This window comes from Pelecanus crispus, chromosome 3 (genome assembly GCF_030463565.1).
Source record: "Pelecanus crispus isolate bPelCri1 chromosome 3, bPelCri1.pri, whole genome shotgun sequence".
Taxonomy (NCBI): Eukaryota; Metazoa; Chordata; class Aves; order Pelecaniformes; family Pelecanidae; genus Pelecanus; species Pelecanus crispus.
In genome coordinates, this window is record NC_134645.1 from 31,966,242 (window position 1) to 31,985,619 (window position 19,378).

The 19,378-nt window shown below is 37.3% G+C and overlaps 1 protein-coding gene across 2 annotated transcripts in view; it reads left to right on the top strand.

Annotated features, from left to right (window-relative positions):
- NVL (nuclear VCP like) overlaps positions 1-19,378 on the top strand; it is a 43,772-nt gene that overhangs the window by 3,285 nt on the left and 21,109 nt on the right. The window contains exons 5-17 of one of the 2 annotated variants that reach the window (XM_075706765.1): positions 852-906; positions 1,455-1,721; positions 3,225-3,351; positions 3,643-3,719; positions 4,010-4,144; positions 5,789-5,890; positions 7,820-7,937; positions 8,411-8,555; positions 11,361-11,628; positions 13,986-14,204; positions 14,843-14,947; positions 16,270-16,332; positions 17,723-17,842. In XM_075706765.1, coding sequence (XP_075562880.1) covers positions 852-906; positions 1,455-1,721; positions 3,225-3,351; positions 3,643-3,719; positions 4,010-4,144; positions 5,789-5,890; positions 7,820-7,937; positions 8,411-8,555; positions 11,361-11,628; positions 13,986-14,204; positions 14,843-14,947; positions 16,270-16,332; positions 17,723-17,842 — 1,801 coding nt within the window. The remainder of the gene's footprint in view (positions 1-851; positions 907-1,454; positions 1,722-3,224; positions 3,352-3,642; positions 3,720-4,009; positions 4,145-5,788; positions 5,891-7,819; positions 7,938-8,410; positions 8,556-11,360; positions 11,629-13,985; positions 14,205-14,842; positions 14,948-16,269; positions 16,333-17,722; positions 17,843-19,378) is intronic. The other variant, XM_075706766.1, reaches the window with a different exon arrangement.

Here is a 19,378-nt window from a genome sequence, read left to right on the forward strand (position 1 = left end):
TTATAATTTCTTTAAAGCTTTCTGTCTTCATATTATTAAATTTTGGTAGTTTCAAGGTTACAGATAGATCCTTGATTTCCCATAGGCTTGTCTTCATCAGAAGTTACCTGTAGTTAATGGAAGCACCTTTTTTAGTTGAAGGCAAGCAGATACTAGAGCCAATCATGATTTCTCTGTTATGGGGAACATACAGCCCTGAATTAGTGGATATCCTTGGGGCTTTCTTGATAGTTTTCTACATGAGGCCCCAGTCCTCGTGTGATTCAGTTCCTTTGTTTTGTTTTGTTCTTAATATTTCTTGGGTGTGAGAGATATTGGCAAAATCTGAGAGAGAAGACTACAAGACAGCCTATTCAGAGTAAATCACCACTGGGTGTGAGATTAGAATTAAGATTTCCTGACTCCTAACCCTGTGCATAGTCTCATGGACCATTCTGGTTTCTCTAACCTGTGGTAGATATTAAGGATCTCACAGGAAATTAGGACATTGTTGTCAGAAGGACTAGTCTAGTTCAGCAGTGATTTGCTACATTGTGCCAACATTGGTGATTGTGTGATCTCTTGGTGAACTGAAGCAGATTGATCCACATCACTTTTTTTAGGACTGTCTTTCAGCCAGGTTGCCGAGTTGATCCAACTCATCACAAGCTTGGAAAGGAGGATGCATTTTTTAACTCACCACAGTAGTAGATTCAGAGCATGCGAGTCAGGAATTTTTCTCCAGTCTTAGGCTAGATATGATGGTTGTGGGGAACCACGTTGCGGAAATTGCATTTGTTTTGTTTTGTGGGTGTCTCACTTGCAGTTCTACTCTGATACATTAATAGTTTTTGTCTTCCTTCCATGTAAAGGACTGCGGGAAGTGCCACAGATGACTCTGATTATGATGAGTATCCAGAAGATCTAGTAAGTTGTATTTTATTATGATTGTTTGTGTTTGCATGACACATGATTCTATGTTGTGAAATTGCAGTGCACTTGGGAGAGTTTAAAAGTGGAGGTGAAGATGAGGTATAGCCAGAGTTGGCAATTTCAACTATATATATATATAGTTGGGACCTGTAGAGCTAAAAGGAGGCTATTTTCTGAAGAAAAAGGAAGAACCTGTGGTGGGGAATCTCTTTTGAGAAAAGCGCGCTGGGGGCCTGAAAGACTTGGCTATCGAATGAAATGATTGAAGGAACTGACATATCTGACTATTACTAAAAGAGGTGACTCAATTAACAGGGGTCATTTCAGGGTAAACTGTAAAGGCTGTTGCCTCTTCAACCAGCAGATGGAGTTTTATATGCAGTCATTTGATTTGCAGAGGAGTGGGTTGGAAGATGCATGACTACTTTCTCCAGCTGGGATGAGCCTGAATGATGTTTATAAAATAGTTTTCATTGGCCTCTCAATATGAATAATCCAAGTTACAACCTGTATATTTTCTTTTAAAATGCATGAATCTGCAGTCTACAAATCACATGAACAGTTCCCTGCTGAGCTTATACAAGAAAGGAAATCCTGATTCTGTTCCAACCACTCCAAAAAATGAAGCAATGGAAACCCCTCCTCCTGTGCAAACAGTACCTCAAACAAGCACCCTCTCACCAGGAACAAGAGTTGAAACACGCATCTCTGAAGGTGGCTGGTTCATTGATAAAACTCCGTGTGGAAAAGACTTTTTCATTGACCTTTCTGAGGATGGAGAAGGCAATGAAAAGAAACTGATTTCTGAGGTATTGTGTTTTACAAACCCAATCTGATTTAAGTAGCAAGTATGAATATAATTTTCTGCATAATTTGACAGGCTTTTGAAGGGTGATACTAAGACCGAAAGGACTGTCTGTCTTTCTGGATTTTTAAAATATATTATTTTTATTACAAACATGCCTGTTGTATTTAAAGATAGTGAACATGTTAAATAGAAAGGAAAGATTAGCTTAAGTCCGGTGGAGTATTTGTTTTTAGCTTGGTTTCTGAAGAAGGAAGGGCTTAGCCCATTGTTCTGCTGTGTCAGAAGTGATTTTTGAACCTTCTGGCCCATTTCAAGCATGTTTGTACAGGAGGTAAAAAGTCCTTCACATTTTTTGAGGAAAATGTAGTACTCGGTATTAGGAAGACCCAGATTAGTGCCCATACTGAGAGAAAGATAAGTGGAACTTAGCTGTTATTTATTCCATTTACCTGTGACCAGCCTAACTAGTCAGGAAGCATGTGGCTTGCTGTAGCCGTAGAATGTGGTCTCCCTTAGCCCATGGTTAAGTCTTAGTGAGCCTGGGGAAAGCTGCAGTTTTTTGGATGGGCAAGAGTTGGGGAAACTGAAAGGAAATTGCATTGATTTATAAAGCAGTTAAAAATAGGTCCTACTCCCCATCCAGACATATTGCCCACTTTGTGATCCCCTCCTTCTCCCCAAGGTTTTCTTCCTTATTTAGAAAGCAACAACTTTGTTTAGCTGTTGAAAGCTTTCCATTTATGTATGGGACATAACATTTATGTTGTTTGGCTGACCAGGTGTTTTGGCAGGATGCTCTTTTTTTATATGAAGGAAGAACTGCATTTACATCTACTTTTCTAATTACACAAAATGCTTACTGAATAGGCAGATTTGACAAATCATCCCTTTATCCTGGTAGTACAGCATCCTCTTATATAGAGAAATTGAATAAAAGGGAGATCTTCAGATTGTAAAATGTTTGCAATACTGTATTCTGAAAAAAACCCAAAAATCAAACCACCAAAAAACCAACTTTAATCATTGAACCTCTTTTTATTTCTTTTTTCCTGTATTACTCCTTTTCTTACATGCAGTTAACTCATGTCAGCACTGAATAATATTTTCTTACAGCCACTCCTGACTTACTAGTAATAAAAATTGTTTCAATTGGAGTAAATAAATTCATACAGTTTTATTCATCACCAAAGTGGATTGCTCTATGGTGTGCAGATAACTGGTGTCTGATTTTGGTTAGTGGGTTTGGGTTTTTTTGCTTGTAAGTATGTACTCTTAGCAAAAAAAGTGACTGGTTAATTAATCCTTTAAAAAAAAGGCAAATCCTAAGTAAAAAAAGTATTTTCTACAAAAAGAAGGGATTAAATTCGTGCCTCGCTTGTCTTTATTCGGATAATGTGTGTAAGTTACGCATCATAGACACTTACACATTTTGTTCTTTTAAGTATTTGCAGAAATTCACTGACTTGGAAGGTTTTATATATATAATTCTGGTTTTATGCCCTAGAAATCAACAGAATTTTCTGTCTTGGAGAGTGAAAGAAAGAAGACAAAGGGTAAGAGAGCAAAAAGAAAAAAAGAAGAATTTCCAGATGTGGATGGAGAAATTGATTCCATCTTACTTAAAGAGAAAGGTGAGAAGTTATTTTTGGCATACTGCTCCAAACAAAGAGATGGTATTTGACTGTGGAATCCATTACGAGAGAAGTGTTTTCTGAGGTGCAGAGAAGTGACCTTGAGCGTTTTGTTAAGACGTTTAGCCTTAATGTTGTACTAAAAAAAATATTCCAGTCCTGTGTCTACTACCAAAAAATAATACTGCTCCATGTACTTAGCTAATTGTTTAGGCTATGTACTTTTTTGTTTGGTGTTAGCAACTACTATTATGCCATGTCTAAATTTGCATGACTTTTCCTTCCTAACAGTTAGAAATAAGGGGCCAGAGCTTTACCACCCTTCAGTGAAGTTTGAGGATGTAGGAGGCAATGATGAAACTTTAAAGGTTAGTTAAAATTTTATTTGTGGGATACAGAATGCCCTGAATAAAATGTTGCCTGAAAAATGGCAAGGAAGAAGTCTGGCAGAATTCATCTGCATGGCAGTGAGAATAGCTGTTTATACCAACAGCAACAGAGTTTTGGGTTTTTTTTTCCTTTTATTAATCTTTCTGAAAGCAGTCACTGAAATTACATTAATAAAAGGAACTTGCTTTATTTTAGCCTGTCTATAATGTTATCAATCTATAATACTAATTTCTGCAATTTAAATGGAGGTCTCTCTTGTTCTTAACAGGAAATATGCAAGATGCTCATTCATGTGCGTCATCCTGAAGTCTATAACCACTTAGGTGTGGTTCCACCTCGCGGTTTTCTTTTACATGGACCACCAGGATGTGGAAAGACACTACTTGCACAGGCAATTGCTGGGGTGAGATAGTTTTAAATTTACAGTTTCTTCTTTTTCTGAATTGTATTTAGAGAGGGAAAAAAAAAATCCACCTTCATGATAGGCTAGATCTTTTCCTCTTTTTTTTAATCTCTCTTCTCTCCTTCCTATCTTAGTCTAAAATATATTCATCTTCACTTCCTTTGTTTAAGTTCCATCTGAATCTGTACTTGATAGAACCTCATAGGTGAAGAGGGGACGTAGTGACAGGGTTTTAAGTTTGACTTAATTGTTTTGATGCGTTCCCAGGACCGCAATATAGGCATGGGTATTGAGAAGGCTATAAATGGAAGATACTTTGGGTTAAATTTACCATGGTGTTTTGTTTTAAGTCTGGACTCAATGTTTCTATCTTTTATGAGGCATTACATTGATTGTAGTGGGTGGCATCCGTTAAACAGTGATTTCTGAATTACAAAACTGGATGTTGCCTTGCCTGTGTCAAACTAATGATTTCAGAGCATATGACATTATTGGTGTTAACAGTTTGTTGTGTGGTGAGGCTGCTGTGCTGGTATGTGCCTGTTTTGGATATAAATCTAGGAGCTATTTAGGGCTATTCAGTGGTAACCATGGACATTTCTTTTTCTTTAATACAGTTGTTCCTTAATGTCACAGATTATAGCCTTAAATTTAGATACATGTAAATTATGAGCTTTTGTAGTGCAGGTTTTATCTTTGAAAGGAAATACTGGTGTTTATTCCTTAAATATTGGTTAGACCCTTCTGACATTGTTTCAACTGTTTTAATTAAAAAGATTTGGGTTTTTTCTTTTTAATGCCTTACTGTAAAAAGGTATCATTGAATGAATCTGTGATATTTAATACTTCAGTGCGTATTTGTATCCTGGAAGGGCCCTAAATTTGGGGAAAGAAACGTTACACAAGTGAAAAATTTTCAGAGATGTGATAAATTTAATGACTACTTAAGTAATTTTTCTTAAATAAGAGATTTTCAATAGTGCTATTTAAGGCAAATTATCTCCTCCAAGCCCCACGTAGTGCCCCTGGTGGCTGCGATTTGTATAAATTAGGATGATTTTTTTATATGTAGTTCAAAGAGCTTGAAATAGGGTGCAACACCTGTAGCACTACTGTGCTACAGTCTATCAAAGTTACAATTTTATTTATTTATTTTTAATAGCGGAACACTTTGAGTGTGAGCTTTACAAGTATCTTATTGTACAGTCCCGCTCAGATATTTCTGGAGCAAGACTAAAGGAACCAAACCTGGTGTGGCTCTCTTCCACGCTGCTAAGCAATGCTTTGTTATAGATGGAAATAGACAATTTTCTCAAGAAGGGAGCCCAAGCATGAACTGAAATATATGTGTTGTGAAGGATTGGGTTGGGGACCAAGGTGCAAAGCTATTTGACAGTGCTGTCATTCTCTGACTGAATTAGGAAAACCTGGTTTTTTGTATCCATTTCTGTTCACTTAGCCAAATGGCTCAGACCCATTTTAAATTGAAGGATGCTATTCATCTTTTTTAAAAGCTCTTTAAGATTTAGTCTTGATTACATAATCTTTGGGTGTAAAAGATGCCGTATTGGAAAATATTTGTCCTCTAGGACGGCCAACATTTCTAACCTCGATGGATGATACAACATTCCTTGTCTTTTTCAGGAGCTTGAGCTCCCGATGCTGAAAGTGGCAGCAACAGAGATGGTGTCTGGAGTGTCAGGGGAATCTGAGCAGAAACTGAGAGAATTGTTTGAGCAGGCTGTGGTGAGACACCCATTGGAAATAACACTGTGAATTGTTTGTCCTTTTCTTTGTAAAGATTCATACTTTGTTGCTGTGTTTTGAATTTGAGTGAATATTAGTGAGTGAATCTTTATACTGCTGCACACAAGTCATAGTGTCTCCCCTTCTGTGGCCAGAATTCCGTTGTACTAAGTGTCATGCTGTCATAGAGCACAAAGATTACTATTCTGAAATCTTGACAAAAGATAGTTCATCATACTAATGTAAAGGGAGCAACGCAAATTATTTACCTATTTGGAGCTGCTTGGCTTGATTTATAGAAATAAAAAAGATGTAAGAGCAGTTCACTGTGCTTCTTTGTTACAAGATGGGTTTTCTTCTGGTTTTGTATGGCATGGAATTTGGGTGAATGCGAGGGACTTAAGACTAGGGTTTTAGGTATAAAGTAAGAAAAGTGGGACAAATATTATAAGAGCAGGAGTCAAGTTACAGTTGAAGTCTTGCTTTGGTGCAACTTTCAGACTTAGAAGAGAACCAGACAGGTTGAGATAACTTTAATTTAAACAAATGCAGATTTTTTTTTTTTTAGTATGTAGCTAATGTTTTATTTCATGAGGCCAGTTTTCTGTTCCTGACCTCTGAGAATGTTCTGGTTTTCCAACTTAATTCCATTCTTCTATTCTCCCCCACGACTGTATATAGATGTTTAGAGTATGTTCTTGTATAAAAGGATGCTAAACAGGGCAAGAGGATTGATTATGAAGCTCTTAGATTATTATGTTTCCAGTTCATACTACATTTTGATTTTTAGAAAGCCCTGCTAAGATGTTGTTTAGAATAAAATTAAATGATTTCACAGAGTTTTCAGAAATTACATATCTCTTGTATGTATAGTGATTGAGGGGAGGTTGCTACAAAAATTACTTTGGAAAAAATGTATTGCATAAAATCTGTTTATTTTTAAAGTCAGTTTAAGTCAGTTGTGTGTCTTACAGTCCCTCACATCCACTTAGGTGGCTTTTCCACTTAGTTGGTGTAACAAATTTTTGCACAGGGGATAAAATAAAGACAGTTTCACTGAACAGCATGTACTGTGGAGTCTTTATAGCCGAGTTGCATTTTTTTTCCTCTGTCAGATAGAGGAAAAGTGAATGACTACTAGATGGCGCAATTGCTACCTGATAACACAGAATGCGTGGGTTTTAAAATACTATTTTTTTTTTACATGGCACTTTTTCTGAAGATTGATTCTAGTGTTTTCCTTAAGTATTCGTTTGCACTACTAGTGCTTTTTGAAGATATTAATAATCTTTTGTCAGTTAAACACTATTCTATAGTTACACTAATTATTATTCTATATTTGTGTTGGCTTTTTATGAACATGATGTACACCGAATTTTAGAACACTTGTAGGAGTTACTCATTGCTTGTTTTTACTCTTTGAACATGGTCAGGCTCTGTAGTAATCTTGAAGTTGGCGGATCATTTTTCATGACCACCTACTGCTCTTTTTGTTTCATTACGTGTGTCAGTAATACTAGCTCTTGAAGTTCCACAGTTCTAAGGTCACTAACAAACTAACCAAACAAAAAACCAAATCAGACCTTTCTTGTCTGATTTTGTTTTTTGGACTTAAGCAAGTAAGCAGTCACAATGGAATATTTATGGAAAACATAAAGCAACATAGAGGTACACTTAAATCTTAAACAATATATAGAGGCATTTTGAATATCTTGCCTTAATTATTTCATAGCCTCAGCTCAGCACAGTGTCATAGTCTGGCAGCTCTCCAGATAGTCGATAAGAACAACAGAATTGTTCCAGGACAGGTTGATTGTGCAGCAGACTTAAAGTAGTAATTATAGAATGGAAAACCTGAAAATTTTCTTTCTCTCTCATAATACAGTATGTCAGTGTAATTTGGTAATTATTAATATTTCTTATTCCCAGTCCAGTGCACCATGTGTCCTTTTCATTGATGAGATTGATGCAATCACGCCAAAAAGAGAAGTTGCATCGAAGGACATGGAGCGGAGAATTGTTGCTCAGTTCCTAACTTGTATGGATGGTCAGTTTCAGGAACATCTGTACTAAGCTAAACTTTCTATTATCAGGCTCGCTGTCTGCTTTCCTTCGGTAGTGACTCATGGTTACTTTAGTGGAGATAGTGGTAATAATTTTTTGTATTTTGGCACAATTAACTTGGGGGGTGGTGGGAAGATTCTAATACATTTGAGGGGATGTTACTACATTATTTTCACAGTGATCTGTGCGGCATTATATAAGCCTGTCTATGGTATAAACAGATATAATAGGAAAATGTGTCAAATGTCATTCGAAATGCTTATTTTTTGCTTGATTGTGCAAAATGCAAATTCTAGGTAGTAGAAATAAGGGTGAACAACGGTTTAGTATGACTTGTTTGTTTTGTCTCTGCTGTTCTGAGTATTATTGTGTGCTGCAGAAACAGACTCACATAGATACCAGAACAAAGTTGAGACAGTGAGTATCAGCACTGACTTCCTTCCTTCCTTCCTTTAGACTTGAATAATGTGGCTGCCACGACCCAGGTCCTTGTTATCGGAGCAACTAACAGACCTGACTCACTGGACCCTGCACTGAGGCGAGCTGGGAGGTTTGATCGAGAAATTTGTTTAGGGATCCCAGATGAAGCGGCAAGAGAAAAGTATGTGTTATAAAGTTTAAGCTTCTTTTTGACTGATTAACTAATAAATAAGGAAATAATGTGTAAGTTAACATACAAATTAAGGAAGAGTACTTTATTGTGTTTGTGCCTGTACACACCTATGGATCAGCACACACTGAGAAGTGCAGAAGACATTAAGTGTGCATCTACTCTTTGTCTTAGTAGCTGGGTCTACATTTGGGGTGGTTTCCTTTCTTGTGAGTAAATCTGATTTTAGCATTATGTTAATGGGTTTTCAAGTGCCTTAACAGTATAGATGATGGTATTAAATATATCTTTTCTGTTGTTCAGGAAGTTAACATTCTGTCTTTGGTGCTCCCTATGTAACTATTAAATTAGGAACATAAATTAAGTATAGCCTGTTTGTTAGTCCTCTCAAGCACATGCCTTAAACAACAGGCCTAGATTATTCCATTCCTCCTGGAAGTACACCAGTCCAGGCATTAAGCTGAGCTGGAGTTACCCTGTTTTGTGTAACTGGCCCTTTTTACTCCAAAGATCCATGACCGTCACACTAGATTTAAAAAAATATATATATATTTTTGCTTTTTAATTGGAAAGGAACTGCTACTCATTTCCCCAACAGCAGAAAACACAGGAAGAAAAGTGTGAAAACAGCTGTGGCTTATCTTGTTATGGGAAGGAAAGAAAAGTTGAAAGATAAGTTCCTTTTAGGTCAACTAATCTTATTTCTAGGTTGAAAAAATAAACTATTCTGCTTGCAGCATTGCTCACTTGATGTTGTCAGCACTACTGGCCATTACTGCACCCTTTCTCCTCCCCCCTACCCCCTCCACTCTTTTTTTCCTTTTTTTTTTTTTTTTTTTTTTTTGTCTTTTCCTTCCTCTAGATCTACAGCCGTGTAGTAGTTATGTTCCTCTTGGTTGTGGGTAAACATGCAAGTGGTGAGAGGTAGAACTAAAGAGTTGACTGATGAGAGTTCTGATTCTATTATACTTCTTAGGTTCATGTTAAAAAGATGGCATTCCCAGAAATAGCACTGTTTCAAAGGATAGGGGCTGTGAATGGAAAAACTGTCAAAGGGTGTAGAGATTGCTCACAAGTTAGAGTGTAGTCACATTTGTTCATACTATTGTTTTGTACAATTGTTTGTGTTCCTGCAGGTATAGGCTTACAGGAACTGTTGATTTGTTGATTTTATTTTCTTTTTAAAATTACCCCCCCCGCCTCCCCACTACTTCTGTTTTGTTTGGGGTTTGGGGTGGTTTTTGTTGGGGAGTTTTGTTCCTTTTTTAAAAATAAAAGGGTCATATAGAAACAGAAGTCCTTACAGTGTGCTGATTTACCACATAATAAGTCAGTCTTGCTGCAGGCATGATTTGAACTGCTTAGTTGTGGTTCTACAGCCTTAGGTGAGTGGAGTAGGATGAGGAGGTGTACCTGGAGATCTTGATTTACTTGCAGTGTTTTCTTGTGCATGTGTGAAGCATGTGAAGGAAAATAATACATGTATGACAGAAATTTGTACTGAGCCATTTACAGTTCTTAACCTTTTCACTTTGAGTCACTTGACTAGCTACAACTGTTGTCAGACAGGTTGAAAAATTCTTGAGAACCAAGCTAATATCACTAATAAAGATTTAAATGAGAGGTGATGGAATTTGTTACTGCGGGAGGCAGACAAAATATTATAATTTCAGAGTTTTGAATAGTTTAATAATTTGTTCTTTTCATAACTTTTCTGTAGTTACATTACTTGATCTGGAAATAATTTAAACTAGTTTTCATTGGAACTAGAAAGTATGTTAATGATCTTCACTTTGGTTTGTGCTGCCTTTTTAAAACATTTTCCCAATGAAGTGATATTTTGTTGTTTTAAACAAGTTGATTTGATTCCTCTGCTTAGAGTTCTTCAGCACCAGTATTTGTGCAGTGATGTTGGTTTTTTGGTTTGGGGTTTTTTTTTTTTTTACTATTCATGTAGTTTTCAGTTGTCCTTGGCTTAGAAAAACAGCAGGAAGTCTTGGTGGACCTTGAAGGAGGTTTTTAAAGCTTCAGCCTTGACACAGAGTGAAAAAACTCCCATTAAAAAAGAATGGTGAAGCATAACACTTCACTGTCAGTTACATAGAGCCGTTTTGTATTACGGATGGAACTGCATAGGTAGGTGTAACTTTAGCTTTTGAATGAGGATGAGGTAACACATGAGGTGTACACATAAGCTGTCTTTTGCCTATTGGAAATTTTACTGGGGATGCAGAAAATATCTGCAGTTATATTCCACTGACAATGGTAGGGGAAAGATGCTGAAGATTAAAAGACAGAGCTCTTCACACAGTCTGATTTCATTTGCTCCTTGCAGAATAGTTTGTTGTGAATGTTCTTCAATAAATAAATAAAACTGGGATCAAACAGCCAATGCAGACTAAGGTTGTTAGGAATATAAGGTTAAATATCTCAGTAGATAACTTGTGTGTGTCTCTGGTACACTCTGAGATCTACTCTGTCAATTTTGAATCATAAACTAAGGTTTAAAGAGTCTATAATATTTAGATTCACCAAAACTAGCTTTTACCCACTGATGACATTGCCTGGTTGATGCTGTTGTTTTTTGTTTAAGAACTGAAAGGAAATATATAGTATAGTTTTGTAGGTTTCAGTGCTGGTTACTTCCTAGTTGAGTGAAAACTGTTCCCACTGTACTACTTCAGTTCATGTGGACTGAAAGAGACCTTAAATCAATGCTTCTTGTTTTCATATGAAAATAAAAGGTGCCACAGCTTCATCTTCATTTTGTTGTTCTTTTTCTTCCTACTTGATTAGAATTCTTCGGACTTTGTGTCGAAAACTTAAGCTCCCAGAGTCCTTTGAATTTCATCATTTAGCACGGCTGACTCCAGGTTATGTAGGTGCTGATCTGATGGCACTTTGTCGTGAGGCAGCTATGTGCACAGTGAACAGGGTCCTGATAAAATCTGAGAAGCAGAAGAGGAAACACATACATGCTGGAGGAAACACAGCTGAAGAAAGCATGGGAATAGGAACAGACATTCTGGTAGAAGAGGATACCAAACCAGAACTTCCTCCTAAGGTATTTGTTCCTTCAAGCATGTGCCTCTAATATCTTAAGAATTGAGCCATTTTATAGTTGTGAAAGTCATTGCTCATAAATCCTTAAACACCTATTGCGCACATAATATTAAATTTAGATTTAGAAATATCAGCTCCTAAGCCATAAGCTTAATTCCTAACAACCCATATAATGGGTCTGAATAAGTGGCTCCCAAAACTTACACCTACTAAAAATCATGCTAATGTTTTATACAAGGTGTGGGTTTTTTTTTTTTAACTTGGGCTTTTCATTGTTGTTGTTTGTGTTGTGTTGTTTTCTTTTCTAGCAGACCAGAGGTTAAAATAGTGGCTATATCTCTCTTCAAAAGCATATCGACTCTTAAGAGAATTGTAAGAAAATCAGACTTCCACTGACTTTTTACCAAGCTGTTTGCTGTGCTCTCAGTGAAATATCTATTATGGTGCCTGGGGCTGTTCCCTGACCTGGTATAGTTACAGTTAGCCAGAGTCTAGAAGTATTTATGCAGTCTACATTTTCCCTCCAGATTTACTCAGATCCAACCAGATTACTCAGGTTAAATCCCATGTGGTGTCTAGTACCTATAGCAAGTTTGAGGAAGAGGTATCTATCCAGTGGAAGAGTAGCAATGTGACTTGATCTGCAGAGAAAGTATCTGTTAATGTGCATTACAGCTGGAACTCTGTTGCAGAAAAATAGCATTTCCAGTGCCAGAATTATTATGTGGCCCAAGTAACTTGCTGTGGTCAGTGAACCAGAACGTCTTTATATAGAAATTTTTGGCCCTACTTCTCAAAATTTGGAGTGTGTATGTGCCTTCATTATGTGTAGGCTTCCTTTCCTAAAGATTTGTCTGGAGAAGTAAAACAAAGTGGTTTTAAATCCACATTGTACTCAGATTCTGGTTTTAGAAGGACTGTCAAAGAAAACTGGTATTGTAATTAACAAAAAACAGTGTAAAAAGCTGTAGTAAGCCTTTGTATTAGAGTAACATAATCATACTGCATACCTCCCAGTGTTTCCTGGGGCCTGATGTAGCCAAAAGAAAGTGGGAAGGGCAGGTAGTTGCAGCTTTTATCAACATCACCATGATCAAAGGGGTTATTGAGGATGAGGAAGTCTAATCCTAGCAGAGCTACTATATTTTGATAGCTGGCAGGAGGTTGACATGGTCTAATACAGGGTATTGTCATTAAAACCGTTATATTGTGTTTATAATGGAAAAATAAACATACAAAACCTTTAAAAATCATTCACACAATTCAAGTAAACAAACCCAGTGGTCTCGGCTATTTCAGAGTTTCTCTCAATGGTTCTGTTAAGAAGAGGAGGGAGGGCTTAAAAGGAATATCAGGCACTACAAACACTTCGTGTATTTCTTTGTGGTCAGTTGTAGAGCTATGTTAGTTGCAACAAACAGGAAGTGATAGTTTTCCCGTATACTGCTGTAGGAAAAATGTGGAAATCTAACAGAGTTTCTACAATTTTTTTTTTTCCCCCCTCTCTTTATCTTATAATGAAAATCCTGGTATAGTTTTACTTGTGGTGCAGTATCAGTTTGCTCTGATACTGCCTTCCGGTATTAGAATTGGGATGTATTTATGTTGTGAAGTTATAAAGTTCTTTGATCAAGTATTTTCTCAGATAGTTTCCCCAAGGAACTGATTGGGGAAATTGGAACGTACGTGCCTGGGGCACTGTGGTCTGCAAGATGGGACAGTGCTGAAAAGCATTACCCTGTATCTCTGTTCTGTTTGCCCAAATGTTATCAGGGCCTGGCTACAAAAACAGGTGTAATCAGCCTGAGGAAATGAGTTGATGACTTGAAATCGGATTATGTTAAATAAAAGTGTGTGTTAAGAATTTTAAAGGTTTATATGTAACTGAATATTCCACAAATTGCTGAAATTGTGCTGTCCAGCAGAGTTGTTCACTTTCTCTCGAGCAATTTCTTATTAAAAACAGAATAAATACATATAATTAATACATATTTTGGAAATTTCAGCATGGAAAGGACTTTCTCCTCGCCAGTGTGGGAGAAGCAGTAGGAAGAATTTTAAGACAAAATACATGTGCTAGCTCTGTTTCTGTAGTATCTAAATCAAGATTGTAGTCTGTCAGCTCAGTGCTTTCACAAGTGTTAAATGTACCTAGTGCTTTCCTGGAACATTTTTCTCATTAATGTTAATTTTTAATGTTATCTTATATATTTTATGTGTATTGTACATAATAATTTGTTTTATAGTAATTAATATTACAGTTGAAGAAAGTATGGCTTTGAAAAAGCCCTTAAAAAATGGTTCTTAAAATCTAATCCAGTGCATAATCTTTTTCTCTCCCTTTCCATGTATCCTAAGGATGAATTGCAGAGACTTTTGGATTTGCTGAAGAAGCAAGACCCCTTGCCTGAGGAGCAGCTGCAGAAGCTGTGCATTGAGATGAATGATTTTATTGTTGCACTATCATCAGTGCAACCCTCTGCCAAGAGAGAAGGCTTTGTCACAATTCCTGATGTGACATGGGCAGACATTGGAGCCCTGGAGGATGTTCGGGAGGAGCTGACTATGGCAATATTGGTATGTCTTAACCTTACTTTCAAAGATTTTCTGCACTTCCCCCTGTGCAGGAAATAAAACTATGCTTGTTTGCGTTTTAATATTTATTTAAGGTATAATGTGCTGCCCATGAGTTCTAACACACTACAAACTAGAAATTTTGCAACATCTTCATTTAAAATAGTCAAACTTCTATAATTTGCATTCAAATTTGTTACAAGTCTGGTGCATGTATTTAATGTTTCACTTACTGTATTCATGCTTTCAGTTTTCAGTATGTTCATTATTGCTGAATCTTAAGTATTCTAAAAGTTTTGTACCAATAACCTTAGTTACGCAACTGAACTGGAGAGACTACTTAGCTGGAAGGTTAGCAGTCTTTCTGCCAGTCAGAGGGATACTTAGCAGTAACACCTTAAGATGAGAACTTAGGTAAATAAAGTCTTTGCCTCTGAATAATGATACGTCTCCCATCTTGGGGTACTTACCAGTGCAAGATCGTAAGAGGCTGATCTGACTGACTGTTTATTCTTTTAGCCTGTAAAGAATTGGAATAAAGAACTTGCTTGTGAATTGTTTTTCATCCAACTGTAACTGAAATGAAAAGTTTCATGTTAGCTCTATGATAATTGAATAATCTATGATAATTTCTTTTATAGGCACCTGTGCGAAACCCAGAGCAGTTTAAAGCTCTGGGCCTTACTACTCCAGCTGGTGTCCTGCTTGCAGGGCCTCCTGGGTGTGGCAAAACACTGTTAGCTAAGGTAATACATTTTCTAAACATGTTTAAAAATACTACAGAATCTTCTCGAAGTGGATGTTTTTGTAGGAATGACTGAGTCTGGATGGTACTACCAGAAGTTGGGCTTTTGCACTGCTTCTCATCAGAAAATTAAATTTGCGCCTCTGTGCTAAAGTTATTTGATTTTCTTGTCATAAAGTTACAATTTTGTTTGAATTGAGAGGGAATTACTGCAAAACTTGAAGGAATGAAGTTGGTTAAGAAGAAAGTAGCAAAGATGGGAAGAAACTCTGTTAGATAACCACTTCTGTGGAATACTTCACTGTAACTAAATTGTATATTTGGAAGTAGTCTACACTATTTATGTATTTTTATTTATTATATTTACGAAAAATACTTTTGTTTTCCTTCTTGAGCATTTCAGTTCTTACGGCCTCCTCATGTAAATGCAGATAATCATGCAAATTTCTAGATTGTCACTCATCTTTGTCTTCAGATACTCTTATGTAGTTGAATATCTCTTTTACTTCCACTAATTATTGAGAATTCTTCAGCTAATATGGTGGAGGAAGGTGGGGTGTGAATCTGGAACACTGCCGTATTAGAGAGAGAGAACACCTTGCTGAATTCCCTGCCCCCTCCCACTCTTAATTGCATATAATTATACTTTTGTTGTGGTTTAACCACAGCTAAGCACCACACAGCTGTTTGCTCGCTCCCCCCTTCCCCAGTGAGATGGGGGAGAGAATCGGGGTCGGGGGGGAGTAAAATTCATGGGTTGAGATAAAGACAGTTTAATAGGACAGAACAGGAAGGGAAAAATAATAATAACAATACAAAATAAGTGATGCACAATGCAACTGCTTTCCACCCGCTGACCAATACCCAGCCAGTTCCCAAGCCGCGATCGCAGCCCCCTGGCCAGCTCCCCCAGGTTTATATACTGAGCATGACGTCATATGGTATGGAATAGCCCTTTGGTCAGTTTGGATCAACTATTCTGGCTGTGCCCCCTCCCAGCTCCTTGTGCACCTGGCAGAGCATGGGAAGCTGAAAAAGTCCTTGACTAGCATAAGCAGTACTTAGCAACAACTAAAAACATCAGTGTGTTACCAACATTCTTCTCCTACTAAATCCAAAACACAGCACTATGCCTGCTACTAGGAAGAAAATTATCTCTATCCCAGCCGAAACCAGGACAACTTTGTACTGTTTTCTATATTTTACAAACAGATGATAACTGTGCTCCTTCCCTTAAGTTTGTTTATCGCTCCATGGACAGTACCAAAGAAAACATGAAAAATGTGTGGTTTATACATGCATCTGTCTTTCCCTTTTTGATAGGCCGTGGCAAATGAGTCTGGACTGAACTTCATATCTGTGAAAGGTCCTGAACTACTAAATATGGTATGGAGTAATCACTGTGCTCTTGTTATTTATGGAGTTCTTGTCCAAAGCATGGGGCAAGCAAAATTCCTGGTAATTACACAACTGATACTGTGCAGCTGAAGTTGCCTCATTTAATCTCTGCTTAAACTTTTTTAGCAGTGAAGTTGTTCATGTGAAAAGAAAAAAGGCTGTCTGGGTAGTTTAAGTGTATATCCCGGTTTAAATTACCTGGCAGATGGAGCCTTCTTGACTGAAGTAGGATTTCTAAATGACCAACTACATACATCATTGCTTTTATGTAGATCAGGAATAAGAACAAAAATTCAAATCTACAGTGAGAACAATTGGTGATCAGTAACTGCAGATCAGCAGTTGTCACTAAGCAAAATTTTCAGCTTTCAAGTTCGGAAACGTGTTTTGCCAGTCATTTTAGCTTCTTAATGGAAGTCTGAAACCTTGGAAAGCAAGGGGTTTTTTAGTTGATCGTAGTGACTTTTAAAGATTTTAAATGTTAACAGATGAAAGCGCTGTAGTCTGGGTTTTTGAAGCACTGGACTTAGAATTGTTGTGATATAACTTCAGTCCCTTTTAGAGTTAAGAGAATGTGTTGAACTGAGCAAGATGGCTGCAGCCCACATCTCGGAAGACAATGGCAGTTACCTGTCTATCAGTAATGTGGAAGCTAAAACCAAAATTCTGGATTTGATTATTCTTTCCCCAAACATTTTTTTAATATGTACTTCAAGCACTGATAGAGCCAGGAAATATAACTCTAATAAGTTAATGAGGAGCCCTACTTCCTTGTGGAGTAAAGAAAAAATGTCTGGCTGTGATTCAGAGAATCTGTTAAGACATAAATTATATCAAAACATGTTTGTTTGTAAAAAATGAAGTGTTTGCATTTATAACTTGGCAACCCCCACCCCTGCAATTTGTCATTCCAAGTGAAATTCTGGCTTACTTTTCAGTTCCCTACCACCACCTGCCCTGTCTTCAGGCAACTACTATATGAAGTTCAGATGGCCATTGTGTTCAAATTGCTCGTTGGGTTTGTTTATGAACAGTTGAAGAACAACAAGGTCCTTAATGGTGATTTATTTTTTAATTCTCACCAGCAGAATGATGGCAAGTTAGTTTTATTCCCCAGAAAGTAGGAATTCTGTTAAACTCTGAATCTACTGCAAACTGTCAAAAGTAAGCTAGTGACAACTTGTTCCCATGTAAATCTTGATCATTAAGGAAATACAGGTAACAGACGGTTATCAGAAGTAAAATGGTTAGCAGGTTGCACTTCTCTTTTGCAAAGCACCTCAAATAGTGTTTAAAACTCTGATTTTTTTTTTTTTTTTTTCCCAAGCAAAATCTTCATGTCTTACATTGTTTCACTGTGATTTGTCATTTGTTTCAGTATGTTGGTGAAAGTGAACGTGCTGTACGTCAGGTATTCCAGCGTGCCAGGAATTCAGCCCCTTGTGTTATATTTTTTGATGAAGTTGATGCTTTGTGCCCTCGGAGGTCTGACCGTGAAGTGAGTCTGTCTTAAAATATCTCCATAAATAAATTATCTCAGTTGCAGCTTTTGTGGCATTGTGCTAGCAACAGAAGTACCTGGAAAGGTACTACGTTCAGTATCTCCCAAGAAAAACAATCTGATAGGGTTTCTCATATTTGAGGAAAAAATATGTTTGTCAAATTTTATAAAGCTTTAATACATTTTTAGTATGCATTTATAGAAAAAGATATCCAGAGAACGTGTGTATATCCACCAACTTGGCTGTGTAGAGCCATAGGAAAAGATGGAGTGCAGTTTAATATCATCTTTAACTTACGGCCAAATCCTGACACCTGGCCAAATCCTGACACCTGTATGCAACTGTAATGCTTGCATGAAGTATGTATTTATGTGAACGTGAACTGGGTCATGAAAATATTTGAGGCAGGAGTGTAAGTGGAATGCATTAGACTTCAGAGCTATTCCACCTGTGAAGTTTTCTCTGTCCTGATTTTTTTTTTTTTTTTTTTTTTTTTCTTGCTGTTGTTTCGGCATAGGAACTACCTATGGAGGTAGTAGTAGAAGTAGTAGAAGGATTAGCTTCTGCTTTTTGGGGGGCAGAATTAGCGCAAACTGTTAGTGTGTTGAAAGGAAAGCAGCTCTGTTTTTTTTCTGCAGAGGAGGTGCATGTGTTTTATGATACTGTACTGGTGCATGTATGTTGATGGCTGAAAGAAAAGATGCTTTTTTTTCAACAGACAAGCTGAGTACAGTGTTGTTCAGATACTGCCATCAATGACTTTAACAGAAGGACTGTTGTAGTTCTGTTTCATAGCAGAGAGGAAGTTTGATCAACTGTTTCTGAATCATACCTTGTCTTCTGAATTTGCATACTTCACTTCCTATGAAAGATAGCCAAGCTGAAAAGTTCACACTTGTCTTCCCGAATGTCCTGAGGTGGTGGTTCCCACAGAGCCATAAAAGAAGGTGTCCAGTACTAGGTACCGCAGCAGGCATAGATTGTAGCCAAGGAGGGGGAACAAGTGTGCTTTGGCCTCGCTGTATTCCACTTCTGTGGCGGCAGCAGCAGGCAGGTACTTGGTGCTTAGAAGCCCAGCCCTGCTCTTCACAGCCTCCTTTAACCATGTAGAGGTACTGTCTGGGCGGGAGACTGGTGACTTTATTACTCAGGCTGTGATATTGGTGACAATTGAAACTCAGGGGTGTTTGGTGTTTTCGTTGGCTTTTTGAGACCTGTGTGCATTTTCACCGCATATTCTAATTTTCCATAGGTGGATTTATATTTTTGTATATTTAAAATAAAACAGTAACACTTACAACAACAGCCTTGAAAATTGTCAAGCAGTTTTACTGCATAATTGACTTTTGTTCCTCCAGCTCCTGTGCTTTCTCTGTCTCTCTCTCCCCCTTTCCCCCTGTCTCCCCAACTCTAGAACGAAATTTAGGTTAAGCTATTGAGTTTGATTATGGGATGTCAGTACTATGGAATTAACATTTAACTATGAGTAGCTCAGCTGCTGAAAGTATTGTTTCAGAGGTTTAAATATTTGG